The sequence below is a fragment of the Solanum lycopersicum genome, chromosome 6, assembly GCF_036512215.1.
Source record: "Solanum lycopersicum chromosome 6, SLM_r2.1".
Lineage (NCBI taxonomy): Eukaryota > Viridiplantae > Streptophyta > Magnoliopsida > Solanales > Solanaceae > Solanum > Solanum lycopersicum.
In genome coordinates, this window is record NC_090805.1 from 49,839,782 (window position 1) to 49,858,860 (window position 19,079).

Here is a 19,079-nt window from a genome sequence, read left to right on the forward strand (position 1 = left end):
CATTTTTTCCATTTTATTTTCAAGGCAAATGCATTTCATATGTCATAAATTATGTAATTCTAAGAAAATGTTTTCCTTTATTAATTGGTTCTCTCCATGGTACATTGAAAACTTATTATCATTTCATTTTAATTCCTTTATATGTTGTTTAGTCAAACAAATGTGATCCAAATTAATGTTATATTAGAACTTACAACTTAGAATTTAGAAATTATATTATGCATTAATGATTTTTGCAACATATCTATCATTGATCAATTGAACAATCATAACAATTAATTAGAAATCCTTATCATTCTAACTTACTTTTTTAAAAAAAATAATTCACTTCTTCGTTGGGGTTTCTAACAACACTCTCAGTATTTATCTTTATTTCTTTAATTTATACTTCTCTTGATTTAAATTTTTTTTTACCGCAAGAAAGTAATGACTTGATTAAAATTGATACGATTTTTCAGATGGCTTGGATGAAAATTTATCAGTAAATCGCCTCCACAAATGGATTTGAAGCAGGAGCAAATAATTTAATTTTATTTCTTTTGAAGTAAGTATCACTTTGTAGGTTTTCTTTTCATTAGTTAGTTCTGCATCGTTAACAATTTCAATTTAAAGTCAGGTTTTTGATTCATTTGATTGAGGCTATATTTATTTATTCATACTCAATTTGATACATGAACAAAGGAAAAAAAAGATTTTGTTATTTATAAGGGTAATTCTACAAATTAGTTCGTACAAACAAATACTCTATAGGTTTTTAGGGTTTCATTTCTTTTTGGTCATAACACGATGTTCTTTTGTTTAAAATATTTCAATATAAACTTGATAGCACAAACAATTGGTAGCAATGATATAGGCAAGAATTTAAGAATTATGCTAAGATAAACGGGGTAGGATGCGAAAAATTAATGTTAATCCGCTATGCTTTAGCTAAGCTTAGTGTCATATTCCGCCATCAGTCCAGTCAAATTTTGCATCTGGAGAGGTGTAGAGGACTCCAGAACCGTGACATTAGTCTCTCTTATTTACCATTTCTTTCTACTAAGGCCATGCTTCATCAAACACTTCTTTGATTTTTTTTCTTTTTCTTTTATAATATTTAACTTTACTTTTGATTTTTTGTTTGTTTTGAATCAATGCTCCTTTAATCAGTACATTTATTCAGGGCAAGCTAATAATTTCTTTTTTTTAAAATGAGCTTAAAATTTTTTAGCATAACCTTATCAAAATTATGGATTAGGCCAAACTAATTTTACTATATATACTATTTTTGACCTGGTATACATAATAATGTAATTTTTTAACAAAAGGAATTTAAACTATTTTTTTTGCGATTTCGCTCCTTATAACTAGCTCCGCACTGATTGGTAGTGCCCTTGCATGAAACTATAACTGCTATCTTTTTGAAGATGACAAATAATATGACTAGGACTAGTTTTTTTTAAAAATTTATAAAGAAACAAAAATAAAAACTTTTAAAAATTCACAAGTTAACTACTTTTAACTCAACTTGATCATTTATTTCACACTTAAAAGATGTTTGAGTGCTCAACTACATAGTACCCAACAAACTTTTAATTTTGACGAAATTCATTGACATACATTTCAAATTGACATGATTTTTTAGTTAGACAACTCAAACAAGTCTTATACATTCTAAACATTCATAAATTTTTATTGTATCATTTTGACACTTTTTATATATTTTTAAAATCAAATTAAGTGTGTATTGCAAAACGTCTCCCACCTAAAAATGTCAATAAATTTGTGTGTGACATGTCACATGTGAAACTCAGTTAATAAATCAATTAGGAGAATAAGATAAATATCCTAACAAATCAATTAATAAAGGTGCAATTCAATTTTAAAGAAAGAAGGAGGAATCAAATAGTGTTATCCAACAAATTTGTAGGTTCCTTTTCAAATTTTGTGTGGTGGTGAAAGGTGGGTAGATGGCAGGGATAGAGAGTGAGAGAGAAGAAGGAGCGCGTTCAAAATTCGTGTAAGATATATACTATGTTAAATCAGTGAAAAGTGTCAAAAGACATAATGAAAGCTTATTCGTGTAAGATATATTATGTTCAAATTTTTTCCCTGTTTTTTTTTTGCGCAGTACAACTTAAAAATTTGCTAGAATTTTAAGGGATTCCTGTTTTGAAGATTCGGAGTTTGTGATTTCAGGTACATTAACTTTTTTTTTGTTTTGCTTTTGAAAATGTGATGATCTCCGGTATCATGTGTATATGTTTCTATTTGGTTCTAGTTTAGTTTGGTTATCAACAAAACACAAACTGTTATTTAGCTATTAATCTTATTACAGGTTGAAGATGTCTCATAGAAGATCAGGGGAAAGTGGCAGCACTAATTCAGAGTTTGAAGAGCTGCAGTATAATACCTACAAAGATTTAAGAGATGAAAAGGTCAAAATTAGTCGTACTGGGAAGTATTTCAAATGTCCATACTGTCAGGATTCAAGTAGAGAGTATGATTCACAAGAGCTTCTACGGCATTCTTCCCACATTGGTATAGATTCAAGAAGTGCTAGTTTTAGAGACAAGGCTAGACATCTGGGATTGTTCAAGTACATAGATAGGTACATACATGTAGACAAGAACACGTCTGAATCAAGTCAGAGGAGATGTTTTGAGCTATTAGGGGAAGGTTCTCAATATGCCAAGAGTAATCCAGTAGAGCCATCTCAGGTCACTGAGAAGTCTGAAGGTGGAGGAAATTTTTATCCGCCTGCTGCTACGACCATTGAAGCAGTGGATAGACCTGTTGATGGTGCTGAAGAGCCCCTGAGAAGGGAAAAACAAGATGCGGAGAACAGAGTGGTACTCGAACCTCCTCCGAAAAGTACTAAAGATGGTCTGCAACCCCAACCTCTCCTAGCATCTAGTAAGCCAGGTATCAGCAAGACCAAGGATGATCTAATAGTTTTTCCTTGGATGGGGATAGTAGCCAATATTCCTGTTGAGTATAAGGAAGGGCAGCGTGTAGGTAAAAGTGGAACAAATCTAAAAAAGCTATGGATTGAGAAAGGGTTTAATCCACTGAAGGTTCATCCTTTGTGGAACTACAAGGGTCATACTGGATATGCCATTGTGGAATTTAAAGGGGATTGGTCGGGATTCATGAATGCTATAGCATTTGAAAAAGCATTCGAATTAGATGGACATGGAAAAAGAGATTGGAATTCAGTAAGACGTCCAGATAGTAATTTGTATGCTTGGATTGCACGTTGTGAAGATTACAATGCTGGGTCTTCCATTGGTACTTATCTCCGTAAACATGGAGATCTTAAGTCAGTTTCGGGAATACAGGAAGAGAACAAGAGGAAAGATTCAAGGCTACTATGGACCTTGACCAACGAGTTAGAGATGAAGAACAAGGAGTGTGAAGAGATGGAGAAGAAAATAACCAGAGCAGAAGTTTTTATGGATAATGTGATGAGTCAAAAGGAGGAGATGGTCAAAAACTACAATGAAGGTGTGTTTTCCTTTTGCCTCTTTGCTGTAAACTAGTTACATAGTATATGTATCTCTATCTTATTGCTTCACTTTTAACATAATGCTAAAAGATACATCTGGTAAAATTTGTAACTTGTATCATGAAGTTGTGCTCATTCTTTTGCTGTGTTCCTCCTCTAATGTTGTATGATCTGTTTACCAGAGATGGAGATGATGCGGCATAAAGCGTTCAATCAGCTCGATGATTTCATACGTGAGCATGAGAAAAGCAAAATGCAACTTGAAGCTCAAAAACAACAATTGATGCAGCAAGAACTGGAATTGAGAAAACGTGAAACACTGAATGAGAGTGAGAAGAGAAAGATTCAGCTCCAGAAAGAGATGGTAAAAAAGTGGCATACAGAAAATTACCTTATTTTTTTTTTTTGCAGGTGATGCTTCAACAAAAGGGAAAGTAGAGATGATACTCTTTGGGTCTCTAAGATACTGCAGTTGTTCGTTTTAAAGATGTTTAACATAATTTTATCTGATTTAAAGGAATTTGAATTATTCGAGCATATCCAGTGTGGTCAACACCGCCTTTCTGCTAACACTTGCTTGCCTGATAATATGGTTACAGGAATTAATTCGAATACCAGATCCGTAGATGTTTTCTGATGCTTTAGCCTGATAGCTTTTTGAAATTCTTTAACTGCAGAATGAAAGGGCAATATTGGAGCAGAGAAATGCAGATGAGAAAATGCTGCAATTGGCTGAAGATCATAAGGTGTGTTGTGCTATTTTGGCTTAATACAGCCTCTTTGAATACAGAATACTCCATAACTTTTAGCAATTGACTTTGAGCTTATCCTTGCAGAGAGTAAAGGAACAACTTCATAAAAGAATAATTGAACTGGAAGCGAACCTTGATCAGAAGCAAGCACTACAGTTGCAGATTGAGCGCTTAAGAGGTTCAATAGAAGTGATGCGACACATGAATGAGGAAGGCGATGTCGAAGCTAAGAAGAAACTGCAGTCAGTTCAAGAAGAAATCAAGGAGAGTGAAGAAGAACTTGATAGCTTGGAAACACTGAATCAAGCTCTAATTATAAAGGAAAGACTTACGAATGATGAGGTGCAGGAAGCCTGTAAAGAATTAATCCATGTGAGTATTTTACCTTATTAATTCATCTTCATGAATATTTGTTTACAATGAAGCAATGTGATTTTACTCTACGAAAATTGGAGGTAAACATATATGCTTTAGAAAGGTTTTGGTTACTTTATTCTTGTTCACCAGCACGAGCAGCGAATCCTTCTATTTGTTAAGGAGTGAGTACACCATAGATCTGCCTTTTTAGGAAGTCGAGCAGACGCTTTTCATTCTTCACGCATTTGCTTCAATGATACTTGCCCATTAATTAGTTTGTATTGGGGGATTCAATCTAGAACTACATCTTCACAATCAATAAAATGCTCAGCAGTGTTAAAAAGAAGAAAAAAGAATAGTGCCAGGACATATTGGTATTTGCTAGCAAGATCCAGTGCCTAAATGAATTCTTTTCGCTGCCGTTCCACTGTTTGAAACAGTATGCCCACCTACATTATGCTAAAAGTTTAAAATTCTCTCAATAAAATTCTGGAGATATGCATTATAGAGGAACCTTCTGGAGATGGTAAATCTAACTTGGTGGTTTATTTTACTCCTAGAATTATTTTTCCCCTTGCTTTAATCAATGTAATTTTCTACATTCATGAATCACGATCATAAACATTTTTTTTTGGTCATTTGAATTATGATACTTGTTTGGTTTATCATACTTCTTCCTCTGTAATGTTTGTTTCTCAGAGATTCTCATTCATAATCAGCCAAAGCTTGCTAATATAGCTCATGCGTTAAATTGGCTAGTTAATTAGTGCTTTCAATTTTTTTTCACGCAGGGTTTAAGGGAGAGCCGTGCTTTTATCGGTGTCAAGAGAATGGGGGAACTTGATGGGAAGCCATTCCATGCTGCTGCCAAAAGAAAATTTAATCCTAAAGAAGCAGCAGAGAAAGCAGTGGAGATATGTTCGTTGTGGGAGGATTACCTGAGGGATCCAAACTGGCATCCTTATAAGATTATCCAAAAGGGTCATACTGCTGAGGTATGTACACTTTTTAACTATTATTACATGTATTCTTTGTTTTTGTTTTTGTTTTTTTAAATCTTTACTCATTCAATTTTTATTTGCTTAGGAAATAATTGATGATGATGATGAGAAATTGAAGGAACTAAAGGCCGAATATGGTGATGAAGTTTATCAATCTGTTGTAACTGCGTTAAACGAGTTGAATGAGCATAACCCCAGTGGCAGGTACCCAGTACCTGCGTTGTGGCATTACAAGGAAAAAAGAATTGTGTCATTGAAAGAAGGAGTTGAACACATAATGAAGCAGTGGAAGGCCCATAAGAAGAAATTAAGATAAAGCATTTGACTGAAGTTTGAGAGGAAAGAAGTGGGAGAGTTGATTGTCCTAGCATTAATCCTAATAGGCAAGCTGAACTATTACTAGGAGTTTTGATTCTGCAAAAACATCAATAGTTTTGCTCTAAATTTCAGACGAGACAGTTTGTTCTTTATCTGCAGCTTTCTTTTGTCATTAGATACATTGCAGCTTTAAGTATTGTGTGAAATTTTGAGCACAAACAGGCAACAGGTAGAAATAAACATTTGATAGGACAGAGAGCTATTTTACAGAGGGATACTCTCTAATTTCACAGCACACTGCTGTCATTCTCTTCATCGACAAAACCTGTCCATTGGTTTTTCAGGAATATTGCCTGATTCATCTCACTTCTCTTCGTTATATTAATCTCACTTCTCTTCGTTATTGTGTTTTCTACAGGAGACAATCTTTCTACTTTCACAAGGTAGGGTAACGTTGCCTACACACCACTCTCTTTAGATCATAGTTGTTGGATAGCTAGAAGAAGATAAAGAAGGAACTCTTTTTGATAGGCAAAATACGCCATATTTATCTAAAATTATTGTAGTATTTATTATATTTTGTCTTTCCCTCCCAAAGTAGAACTTGCAGGTCGCTGCCAACATTCTCTAATGACTTATATTATCTACAATATTATCTTTTTTTCAATCAAATATATATTACATAGTTTTTTAGTTACATAAAAATTCACTCAATTAAATAGAAGCAAATTTAAAAAAAGAAAATTAGTATTATTCTGATTATGTGAGTCATTAAAATGAAATTGTAAAAACTTCATTATAAGGAGAAGGGGGGAGTATTGTGTCATTTTATGTCACATATGTTACATACAATTCTGATGATGTTTTTTTAACTTTTATGTATTTTTTTTATGATTACACCTAATATATATTGTTAAAGGGTTACAGTAAATTTTCATGTTTTTACTTTTATAGTTATAGACAAATAAAATATGCGATGTCAGCTTTTACATGAAAAAATAATCACTCTAAAATGTAATCGATAAAATTGTCTAGATGGTAATTTTGTGAAATAAGTTAATTTCTTATTTTGATATATGAAGTGAAGTTGAATTCTTCTTCCTAATTTTTCATATTTTAAATATGGTAATGTTTCTCAATATGCAAGTTATAATAACAATCTTTATTTTAGTTTCTATATTAGCCCATTTTGACAGTTAAATCCATATGAACCAAATAATTAATATGATTGATTCTGCAAATTTTTTTATGATCAAACAAGATTTAGGAAAAAAAAAAGATATTTAGTTGCTAACTGATCGTTGAAGAGGGATAGGGAGAAACAAGTTTTTTGTGTGTAGAAGAAGATGAGAAAGTAGATATATGACGCAACTAAAGCGAAATATATTTTAATAGCGTGAATTATATCAATACTTTTATTACATATTTTTTATTCATTCGTCTCATTAAATTTATCAATAACTTTTAAAAGCGAACAGACAAACTCATATGCGAGAAATTGTGTAATCCTGAATCTAGTTCAAATGTTTTTGTTAATACATAAATTCTTTTTTTTTCAAAAATATTATTATTGATATATTACCACAAAAATAATTCTATCACATTTTTAGATTATGTAAAAAAATCTCATTTTTTTTGTTTTATTGTCGCTCTCACTCCATATATAAAATATTATTTTCATCACCAACTTCGTTCATATCGAATTTTTTTCTTTTCAGTCTACTTTTATTCAGAAACTCTACAAACAACTAATTTATTTTTATAATTAGTCTCGAAATCTTTTCTCTTCTTTTCTTCTTAATCTCACCTCTATTCAACACATTTATATATCAAACAACTTTTTCATTTACTCAGATTGTATTAGAAAAAGTTCTTCTCTTTTCCTACTTTCTTTTTGTAGATCATTTTAGATTATATAAAACGAAATTTCGCTTTTTTGTTTCTATTTGTTTCTCTCACTCCATAAAAAAACAGTACTTTCATCACCAACTTCTTTCTTATCGAATATTTTTCTTTTTAGTCTGCTTTTATTCAGAAACTTTACAAACAACTCTTTTATTTTCATAGTTAATCTCAAAATCTTTTCTCTCTTTTTCTTTTCAATCTCATCTCTATTCAATATATTTAACTTATATATCAAACAACATTTTCATTTACTTTGATTGTATCAAAAAAAAGTTCTTTTTTTTTCTTACTCTTTTTTTTCTTTATATTCTTCTCAGATCTTGATGTTCAATCTATCAAAACCAATTTAAAGTGATGGATATGAACGATGATACCTTTTATGATCTTGATTCACTTTTTGAAGGTGATGAATATAATCATCGCAAAGTTTCAAATGATCAAATTCCCTGTATGAATAATCAGAATGAAGAAGAGAAATCTACTGAAAATGATGATAAAACAATGACCATACAAGAGAAAGATGTGGAAGTAGCAAGATGTGAAATTGAGTTGCAAAACTTGAAAGGTGGTGAAATGATGGTTAGAAAGAGGAAAACTGAAGATTTTTGTAGTGGATCTACTAATGAGGCATTGGTGGAAACAAAAATAAACCTCAGGAGGTCAGAGAATTAATAGTAACCCTAGCCAAGAGCCCATTAGAAAAAAAAAAAAAAAACGATACAAACGAGAGAAGATTGAAAGCTCTTCTGGCCAAAAGGATAAGCTAAATTTATAATTAACAATTTCATTTGTAAGTCATAAAAATGTTAAATTAATTGCTCCAATTATATATGTGTTCTTAATTTTGCATACACCTTTTTTTTGCAATTATAAAAGGGGTTTAATTATTGAGTTGAATCAGAAATTTTAGTACGTGTTATATGTTAGGTATGTTTATTGCAATACCACATAGAAAAAAGTAAATTATATGTTTTCCTATCGAAGACACAAACTCATAGATATCTACATTCCAAACAAATAATTTGTGTTAGTTAATTTTTTTAATTTAATTTACCCAATTTATTATAAAATGTACCTCTACTTTTTTGAATTGATTTATGATTTAGCTCGTATAAGTTAATCAACCATATTAGGTGTGGATTACTCAAACAATAATCTTAATCTCAAATTATCACATTTTTAGATATGAAAAATCAACTCATTTTACTACTGTCAGTTTTTACTAGTTTTTACTTGATGTTATCAAAGTGCTTGTATTCATGAATTTTGTAAAAAGAAAATCAAATTCAACAAGGATATGGGTCAAATAATTGTGATTACTTTGAGTAACTTCCCCCTTTTGTTCTTTGCTTTATATTAACTTTTTAACTTTAGTTTAGCTTGTACTTTTGGGGATTTATTAAAATTTTTTTTTAATGTCAACTAGTTTTACTTAAGTTAGTACTCTTGTTTATATTTCCCTCAATCTATTGCTTTACTTAAGTTAGTACTCTTGTTTATATTTCCCTCAATCTATTGCTTTTACAATGTTAGTCCTCACTTTATTTATTTATAGTAGTTCATAATTACTATTAAATGTTTGGTAGAAACTAAACTCATAAAATATTGCTTTCGTTATTTCATATTCAGCGACAGATTTTACGTTGGGTACATTTCCTAAGAAATCTACTTATTTTTAGAAAGAAAAAAAATAATTTTTCTAATCTACCCTTAAATAAAAAGTTGTCACTCAGTCTATTTATTTGTACTTGTCTGCGATACTAAAATAAAATTTTCAGTTTTACTTGTCATGTATAAATTATCAAGAGAATGATTATTTGTTTTATGTTTTAATTCTAACATAAGCGGTTAACTTTCTAAATCATTTTCAAGATAATTGAAAATGCTAATAACCATGGTATAATAGTTAAATATGCTTTTTATTCATTTTTTAATTATAAAAGTGTGATATCCATTGTGGACAAGTGAAAGTGAGCAAGCGTGTATGATATATAGTATTTTGGTCCAGTTTTCTCACTCTTTTATTTTATCTGATTGTTGGGAATTACTCCTACTGGGGAACCCCTCCAGTGAAGCATAACTATATGAAAAGAGAATTGAACCTGGTGGTCGATAGCTATAAGAAGATAAAGAAGGAATTCTTTTTGACAGGCGAAATGCGCCATATATAACTAAGAACTATTGTAGTATCTATTATATTTTGTCTTTCCCTCCCTCAAGTAGTATTTGCAGCTCGTTGCCAACATTCTCTAATGACTTATATTACGTACAATATTATCTTTTTTAATCAAATATATAATCTATAGTTTTTTAGTTACATAAAAATTCACTCATTTCAATAGGAGCAAATTTAAAAATGGATAATTAGTATTATCATTTATATGGGACGGGGGAGTATTGTATCACTTTATGCTACATATAATTCTATGAGTTTTTTAAACTCTTTATGTATTTTTTTTATTATTACCCAAATATATAATGTTAAGGTTTACAGTGAAACTTCATGTTTTTACTTTTATAGTTATATACAAAAAGAATATGTAATGTTTATTTTTACATGTAAAAATAATCATTCTAAAATATAATAGGTAAAATTTGTTGGGTTATGGACCTTTTTCCCTTCATATGTGGATAATATGGAAAAATTAGTAAAGTAGTCAAAATTTCTAACATAATTATCTAAAACACCTATATTATAAAATAATTATTAAAAATGTCATTATGTCATTATTTTGACAAATATAATGTATCCTAATGTAATTAAATTTACTATCCTTTTATTTCTCATCAGTTACCTAGTTTAACTCTACTACCAATTAAAAGTAAAATAAAAAGGATCCCAATTTCTAATACTCTCTTTACTTTTTTATCCCAAATCTTTTCACACTCTCTACTGTTTCCACCATTGTTATCTCCTACACTTGTTTAATAAATTTCTTCGACTTGTACGATTTCAACATCGGGTTCTAGATCTCCATCGTCGCTCTATGGAATCCATGGAACTTGATGAATCAATTGTCAGATTGAAGTTCTTAATTGTCCATCTTTCTCAAGTTTAAAGAACCAAACTACATATTCATTATTTAGGTATTCATTCTAATTTCATATGTAAAACAAACTTTTTATTTTATTTTGCTTATTTTGTATTTACAATATTACTTTGCATACCAAAAAGCTTGCATTTAGATTTGATTTTGTATTCGTCCTAATGGTATACTATCAAATTTTATATTTATATTTGATTTGTATTCATTCTCAATTCTAAACAACTAAAATACAGTTTATTTATGTTATATATGCATTCAACCTAATTGCATCAGTAAAAACCAATTTTGTATTTTATTTTACTCATTTTGTGTTTTCAATATCCCTTTGTATACCAAATAGTTTATATTTAGATTTGATATTGTATTCATTTTTAATTCTGGATAATCAAAATATAATTTGTTTACGTACTCATTATATGAGTATTTATACTAATTGCATTAGTAAAATAGATTTTTTAGTTTATTTGACTCATTTTGTATTTTCAATGTCACTTTATATGTCAGCTAGTTTATATTCAGATTTGAATTTGTATTTTCATAATGGTATACAATCAGGTATTGAATTGTATGGTCTAATTTTTCAATTGAAATAAGTATTTATCGTGCTCAGTTTGTAAAAAAAAAGTTCATTCAAAATTTTGAATACACAAAAATCATATTTAATGAATTTTATCCGAATACAAAAAAATCATATTTAAAGAAGTTCATTCGAATACAATTCAGATAAAATTATATTTAAAAAAGTAAAAATAAGTAAAGATAAAAAATTAAGGGAAATATTTTTACCTTTTCTGAATTATTTTCTCCTATGATTCTCTCCATTCTGTTATTAAAAGTTTGTATTCTTTCAAATTAAATAAACACAGTCAATATTATAACAAACTAAAATATTGACATTTTAGATAAATATTGAAAGTGTTGACAAGTGACCCTATTAAATGCTAAAATATTGCTATTTTGAAAAATTTTCCTAAATAAAAGTCCAATTTGGACCAACCCATATTTTCCCCATAAGCCCATTCTTATGAGGAAAATAAAAGCCTTTTTAGGTCTTATTTTCAGATATAAAAAGAGTTTTTTAGCAGCCAAAAAGAAAAAAAAGAGAGCAGTGTTTCGCAGTCAAAAATTCAGCCCTAACAGTCAACTTCAAATTGCGATTCCTGCTTTGTTTCTTGTCCGATTGAGCTGATTTTTGGACAGCATATTATATTAATCTCAATCTTTGATTAGGAACTGACAGAGTTGGATTTGGTGGCCTGCAGCTTCAGTTTTGCTGTCGTGAACAGTAGCTGCAAAATTGGTGATTTTGCTCCTTTAATTCTCTAGATTTGGTGCAATCTTATTTTGTTGTTGCTCATTGTTTGGCACTTGTTTTGTGGCCAATTTTGGAGAACAATATTGTAACTCTTGGTGATTATAGTGGAGCTTTTGGTCCCGTGGTTTTTTACTCTTCACATCGAAAGGCTTTCCACGTAAATCTTGGTGTCGTGTGTGATTGGTTTATTATTGTCTTGTTATATTTGTTTGGTTGAATTACTTGCTGCCTTACTATCATATTGCTTGTGGTTGTTTGTCTTCTCTTGGTTCAAATCGAGAAGGGAAAGTATAGACTTGGGTATTCTTCCGTTGTTATCCTGTCAGACATTCTTTGTTAGTGTCTTGTCTTTCCCAACAAAATTGTCTAGATGGCAATGTGAGACAAGTTAGTTTTTTTTATTTTGATATGTGAAGTGAAGTTGAATTCCTCTATGTTTGCCTATTTTTACGGTTATATTCATATGAACCAAATAATTAATATGATTGATTCTGCAAATATTTTTATGATCCAACTAGATTTAAGAGGAGCAGAAATCAGTTGCTAAATGATAGTTGAAGAGGGATAGGGAGACATAAGTTTCTTTTGTGTAGAAGAAGATAAGAAAATAAGAAATATGACGGAACTAAAGCGAAATATATTTTAAGAGTGTGAATTATACCAATATTTTTATCACATATTTGATTCATTCAGACTCATAAACCTATTAAGAACTTTTAAAAGCGAAGAGACAAACTCATATGCGAGAAATTGTGTAACCCTAAATATGGTTCAAATGTAGTTGTTAGTACATATTTTTTTTTCAAAAATGTTAGTATTGATATATAACCACGAAAATAACTCTCTCACATTTTTAGATTATGTAAAAGAAATCTCTTTTTTTGTTTTTGTTTTTATTGTTGCTCCCACTCCGTAAAATATTACTTCCATTACCAACTTCGTTTGTATTGAATATTTTTCTTTTCAGTCTACTTTTATTAAGAAACTCTACAAACAACTCTTTTATTTTCATAGTTAGTCTCGAATTTTTTTATCTTCTTTTCTTCTAGATCTCATCTCTATTTAACACCATTTATATATCAAACAACTTTTTCATTTACTCAGATTGTATTAGAAAAAGTTCTTCTCTTTTCTTGCTCTTTTTTTGTATTTATTTTTAGATTATATAAAACAAAATTTTATAGTTACTATAAAGTATCGTGTAATTAACTTTTTGTTCAAAATTTAATTCATTTTTATAATGTACCTGCAGAATGTTTATAGTGACGGTTGAATGTTTGTAGTTGCATTTGCTGAATTCTTTAGCGATGAATTCAACATTCATCTAATGGTTTCTGAGTTGACTACCTTCGCACAAGATATGCAACAGTATTATGGAGTACGATCTCAACAAGGTCAAGGTGGGATATGTTAGGATAGCGATGATCCACTAAAGCTGAAGTGCTATTTCACTCCACAACAACAAGATGACTTGGTTCACATAAGTTAGTGATTATGTAGCAATTCACAGACAACTTTTGATGTTTATTGTTTTAAAGATACATTAACTAATATTTAGGGTTTGTTATTTTGCAAGATACATTTTCTCGAGTTTTACAGTTTTTTGTAACAAAATTATTTAATTTGAATATAATATTTGATACTGTTAGTACCTTGTTACGTTTTGTCTATTATAAATATTTTATACATTATATATTTTATACTCTATATTAATTGTAATATAGAGTGTATTACAATTAATATATGATTGATACTACATTATAAGCAGATACAAGGTTTTTCAAAACTTAGTTATTTATATGATACACGATTATTTTTTATATAACAACATTTGGATGTATCACAACACGTGATACTATATTTGTATACTTGATACAAATCAGTTAATTTTCAATATATTTGGTACCTTTTAACATTATGTTTCTTATAAATTTGTTACAAATAAGTGACTATAGTTGATACTATATTATAAGTTGACACAAATTTTTCAAATAATATATTATGTATATGATGCACAATTATTATTTATCATGCTTTCCATAACACAAATTAATGTGTAGAACAAATTAGCCAAAAAAAAAAGTATATTAAGTATACAATACACAATTATTATTTATCGTTCTTTCAACATCACAAATTGATGTGTCTCACAATACTAAACCTGATACTATATATTTACAAATGTTTCAATTCTCTAAATTTGCAATATATTTAGTATCTTTTAACATTATGTCTATTATCCTATACACATCACAACTTTTATCCGATACATTTACAACACTTGATACTATATTATCCGATACAAAAAATTTCAAAGAATTAAGTATCAAATTCATTATGTTAAACAAATAAATGCAATGTAATAGTATTTTCAGTAGTTATTAGCAGTTACATATACATTAATTACTTAACAAATACAATATATATTTTAAAAGTAACTTTATATCAAACAGAAAACAATACACAATATGTATACCGGATTCACTTTATCAAAAGTTAATAATAAAAAATATAATCAGAACTGAAAAACGTAATATTATAATTTATTGGATCGAAAATCAGTAAGCTAAATAGGTCCTTAGGTCTTCTTTTTTTTTGATACATTCATCTTGAACGTCTCTTGAACTGCGATGAGCAGTATTCATGTATGAACTTATATCTCTCTGAATTATATCTCGCATTTGAATGCTAATCTAAGTTATTTCTTTAATTCTCTTATATAAAAAAATATTTGAACTAATCAAATGTTAAATTTATTTTGGATACATTCATCTCGAACCTCTCTTGAACTACGGCGAGTACATTTTCATGTATAAACTTATATCTCTCTGAATAATATCTCACATTTGAATGTTAATCTAGTTAATTCCTTGATTTTTGTATAAAAAAAATATTTTAACTAAGCAAACGTATAATTTATTTTTGATGAGATATGAGTGACCATTATAAAATTAAAGGCTTCTTTTTCGATCTTCAAGATTTACAATATACTTATATGAATGATGAATATTTAAAGAGTGAACAACAAAACTCAACACAATTAGAAGGCCCCAAAAAAGACTTATGTCTTTGGACTTAAATTAGGAAGCCCAAAGTTAGATCGAGGGCATTTTAGTATTTTGATTAAAATGATAAACCCTAGTATAAATAGGTCCTTAGATTTTTTTTTTTGGATACATTCATCTCGAACCTCTCTTGTATTGCGGCTGCGAGTAGGTATTCATGTATAAACTTAGATCTCTCTCTAAATTATATCTCGCCTTTGAATGTTAATCTGGTTAATTGCTTGATTCTCTTTATTGTTTCCTTGTTTTAATTGATTGCATCTCAATTTTTTGATAAGCCCTTTCTTACTTTGTAACTTGGATTTGAGATTAAAGGAACATTTTCATATGTTTAGGTAAACAATTACTTAGATTTGTGTTTATCCCAACAATTCTCTTTGATCTTTGTGTATTTTTATTATTTTGTATAGTTGTTCTTGGTGTTCATATGAGATTGATGATTCCATCTTCAATTTCTTTGAATTCCCAATCCCCTTTCACATCACTTTTGTAATTGTTTAGTTAGTATACTCTTGAAACCATAGGGAATGTCACTTCATCAACAAAAAGAAAAGGGATGACATTTCATTTTTTCCATTTTATTTTCAAGGCAAATGCATTTCATATGTCATAAATTATGTAATTCTAAGAAAATGTTTTCCTTTATTAATTGGTTCTCTCCATGGTACATTGAAAACTTATTATCATTTCATTTTAATTCCTTTATATGTTGTTTTAGTCAAACAAATGTGGTCCAAATTAATGTTATATTAGAACTTACAACTTAGAAATTCTACTATGCATTAATGATTTTTGATCCATATCTATCATTGTTCAATTGAATAATCATAACAATTACTTAGAAATCCTTATCATTTTAACTTATTTTTTTAAAAAAATTCACTTCTCCGTTTGGGTTTCTAACAGCACTCTCAATATTTATCTTTATTTCTTTAATTTATACTCCTCTAGATTAAAATTGATATGATTTTGCAGATGGCTTGGATGAAAATTTATCAGTAAATCGGCTCCACAAATGGATTTGAAGCAGGAGCAAATAATTTACTTTTATTTCTTTTGAAGTAAGTAACACTTTTTAGGCTAGCATCGTTAACAATTTCAATTTAAAGTCAGGTTTTGATTTATTTGATTGAGGCTATATTTATATATTCATACTCAATTTGATACGCGAATAAAGGGAAAAAAAGATTTTGTTATTTGTATAGGTAGTTCTACAAATTAGTTCGTACAAACAACTACTCTGTAGGTTTTTAGGGTTTCATTTCTATTTGGTCATAACACGATGGTCAATCAACTCTTCCTTTTCTCTTCTTGTCTTTCTCTCGCAAAGTCAAAGAGATAATTTCTTTTGTTTAAAATATTTCAATATAAACTTGATAGCACAAACGCAACGATAAAGGCAAGAATTTAAGAATTATGCTAAGATAAATGGGGTAGAGTATGAAAAAATTAATGTTAATCTGCTATGCTTTAGGTAAGCTCAGTGTCATATTCCGCCACAAATCCAGTCAAATTTTGTATCTGGAGAGGCGTACAGGACTCCAGAACGGTGGCATTAGCCTCTCTTATTTAGCATTTCTTTCTACTAAGGCCATGCTCCATCAAACACTTCTTTGATTTCTTTTTCTTTTTCTTTTATAATATTTAACTTTACTTTTGATTTTTTTGTTTGTTTCAAATCAATGCCCCTTTAATCAGTAGACTTATTCAGGGCAAACTAAAAAATTCTTTTTTTTTAAATGAGCTTAAAAATTTTTAGCATAACCTTACCAAAATTATGGATCAGACCAAACTAATTTTACAAGCTTAGCCCATATTAATGATTCATGTTTTGTATAAATATGCTAGTTACCATAAAATAGTAATCTTGACATATACATATTTTGATCACAATGTAAAACTAGGCAAGCATATATGCTTGGGCCTTACGTTTACCAATGGAGCTTAAACAGTGAATGGAGCTTAAACAGTGAAAAGACTTAGGTGTTACAAAGGTTCAAATATATATTATTTTTGACATGATATATATAATGTAATTTTTTAACAAAAAAAAATTTGAACTAATTTTTTGTGATTTCGCTCCATATAACTAGCTCCTCACTGCTTCGTAGTGCCCTTGCATGAAACTGTAACTGCTATCTTTTTGAAGATGACAAATAAGATGTCTAGGGCTAGTTTTTTTTTTAAAGAAAATTATAAATAAACAAAAACAAAAACTTTTAAAAATTCACAACTTAACTACTTTTAACTCAACTTGATCATTTATTTCAAACTTAAAAAGATGTTTGAGAGCTCAACTACATAGTACCCAACAAGCTTTTAATTTTGACGAAATTCATTGACATACATTTCAAATTGACATGATTTTTTACAGAGACAACTCAAACAAGTCTTATACATTTTAAACATTCATAAATTTTTATTGTATCATTTTGACACTTTTTATATATTTCCAAAATCAAATTAAGTGTATTGCAAAACGTCTCCCACCTAAAAATGTCAATAAATTCGTGTGTGACATGTCACATGTGAAACTCCGTTAATAAATCAATTAGGAGAATAAGATAAATATCCTAACAAATCAATTAATAAAGGAACCAAATAGTGTAATCCAACAAATTTGTAGGTTCTTTTTCAAATTTTGTGTGGTGGTGAAAGGTGGGTAGATGGTAGGGAGAAAGAGTGAGAAAGAAGAAGGAGCGCGTTCAAAATTCGTGTAGAATATATACTATGTTAAATCAGTCAAAAGTGTTAAAAGACATAATGGATGCCTATTATATGAGTTTAAAGTTATATAAAAATTATTTGAGATTATTTAAGTAAAAAGTCGTTTTAATTTGAGTGTCTGTCAATAAGTTATACTTTTAGTATATGAATTAGGAAATACCAAAAAAGTTACTCTCTCAAAAATATATACTTGTTACATTTGTATTTAAAAATTAATTTGATAGTTTTAAAAATACTCTTTTATTTGATTAACTGAACTTAAAATATACCTCTAATTTTGCAATATTAGTGAAATATACCTTTAGATTCTCGAGTTTAGGTTAGTTTTCAATACTTTTCTCGAATTTTTATTAAGAGTTTCATACATCCTATAATAGTTTGTGACCACTCGCTATGTCATGTGACATATCAGAGGTGTATCAAAATTTAGTTATCAGAGGTGTATCAAAATTTAGTTAGTTAAGTAGAAATATGCTTTTAAGTCTGTCAATAATTACAAGATGAAATTAATAATTTATGTCAAGTTTTCATATATATTTTCAATACTTCTCTCTTAAGATATATTTAAAAATGCATGAAAAGTATTATAAATTGTCGAACATTTCATATAAATATTATTAATAAAATATTTTTAAAATATTAATCACAGATTGACTTTCAAAACCCAATATGTGACAAATATTACTCTAGCCATTTTAATTAATAAATAAATAAATAAATAAATAAATAAAGGAGTTTTATTACTTCTTTACATACTATATAATAGTAATCAAGTTTTACTAATAAGACCAATTAAGTACTCTAAATATATTTTCAATTAATAACTTTCCAAAAGGATATGGCGTGTCAATCCAGACAAGTAATATGAGGAGGAGGGAACAATATATTTATGAATTTTTAGAAAATTTATTAATTATTTTGGAAGATTTTTTTTAAAAAAAAGTATAACATAAATATGATTCTTAATTTAGTTTTAGCGGACTATTATATCCTCTAATTTTAAATGTGCACAAGTAGATACTTAAAAACTTGTATAAAATTGAACAATTAGACGGACATGACATAATAACGTAGGAAGTCATATAGACACAAAATTTTCATGTAT

General features: G+C 28.9%; 1 protein-coding gene and 1 long non-coding RNA gene across 4 annotated transcripts; both read left to right on the forward strand.

Annotated features, from left to right (window-relative positions):
* The first annotated feature begins 466 nt into the window (after nucleotides 1-466).
* LOC101250898 (protein INVOLVED IN DE NOVO 2-like) lies at nucleotides 467-6,262 on the forward strand. 3 transcript variants are annotated; one of them, XM_069298846.1, is made up of 8 exons: nucleotides 467-544; nucleotides 2,111-2,178; nucleotides 2,318-3,486; nucleotides 3,670-3,851; nucleotides 4,165-4,233; nucleotides 4,324-4,611; nucleotides 5,388-5,591; nucleotides 5,683-6,262. In XM_069298846.1, exons 3-8 carry the CDS (start codon nucleotides 2,325-2,327, stop codon nucleotides 5,911-5,913), a joined length of 2,136 nt encoding a protein of 711 aa, XP_069154947.1. In that variant the 5' UTR covers nucleotides 467-544; nucleotides 2,111-2,178; nucleotides 2,318-2,324; the 3' UTR covers nucleotides 5,914-6,262. The 3 variants fall into 3 exon arrangements, with proteins under 3 accessions (XP_069154947.1, XP_069154945.1, XP_069154946.1); XM_069298844.1 differs by lacking the exon at nucleotides 467-544 and adding an exon at nucleotides 1,786-1,999; XM_069298845.1 differs by lacking the exon at nucleotides 467-544 and having other exon boundaries at nucleotides 2,028-2,178.
* Nucleotides 6,263-10,771: 4,509 nt separating this feature from the next.
* On the forward strand, nucleotides 10,772-12,321 carry LOC138349015 (uncharacterized). The gene is made up of 2 exons (XR_011221532.1): nucleotides 10,772-10,907; nucleotides 12,098-12,321. It is a non-coding gene; the product is annotated as an uncharacterized lncRNA (long non-coding RNA).
* Nucleotides 12,322-19,079: the final 6,758 nt, after the last annotated feature.

Excerpts from the sequence above, each read along its gene's own strand:
- LOC101250898 (XM_069298846.1), top strand. The coding sequence starts at position 2,325 with ATGTCTCATAGAAGATCAGGGGAAAGTGGCAGCACTAATTCAGAGTTT. Across the intron at positions 3,487-3,669 it reads GGTCAAAAACTACAATGAAG|AGATGGAGATGATGCGGCAT; the intron begins GTGTGTTTTCCT and ends TCTGTTTACCAG. Across the intron at positions 4,612-5,387 it reads CCTGTAAAGAATTAATCCAT|GGTTTAAGGGAGAGCCGTGC; the intron begins GTGAGTATTTTA and ends TTTTTCACGCAG.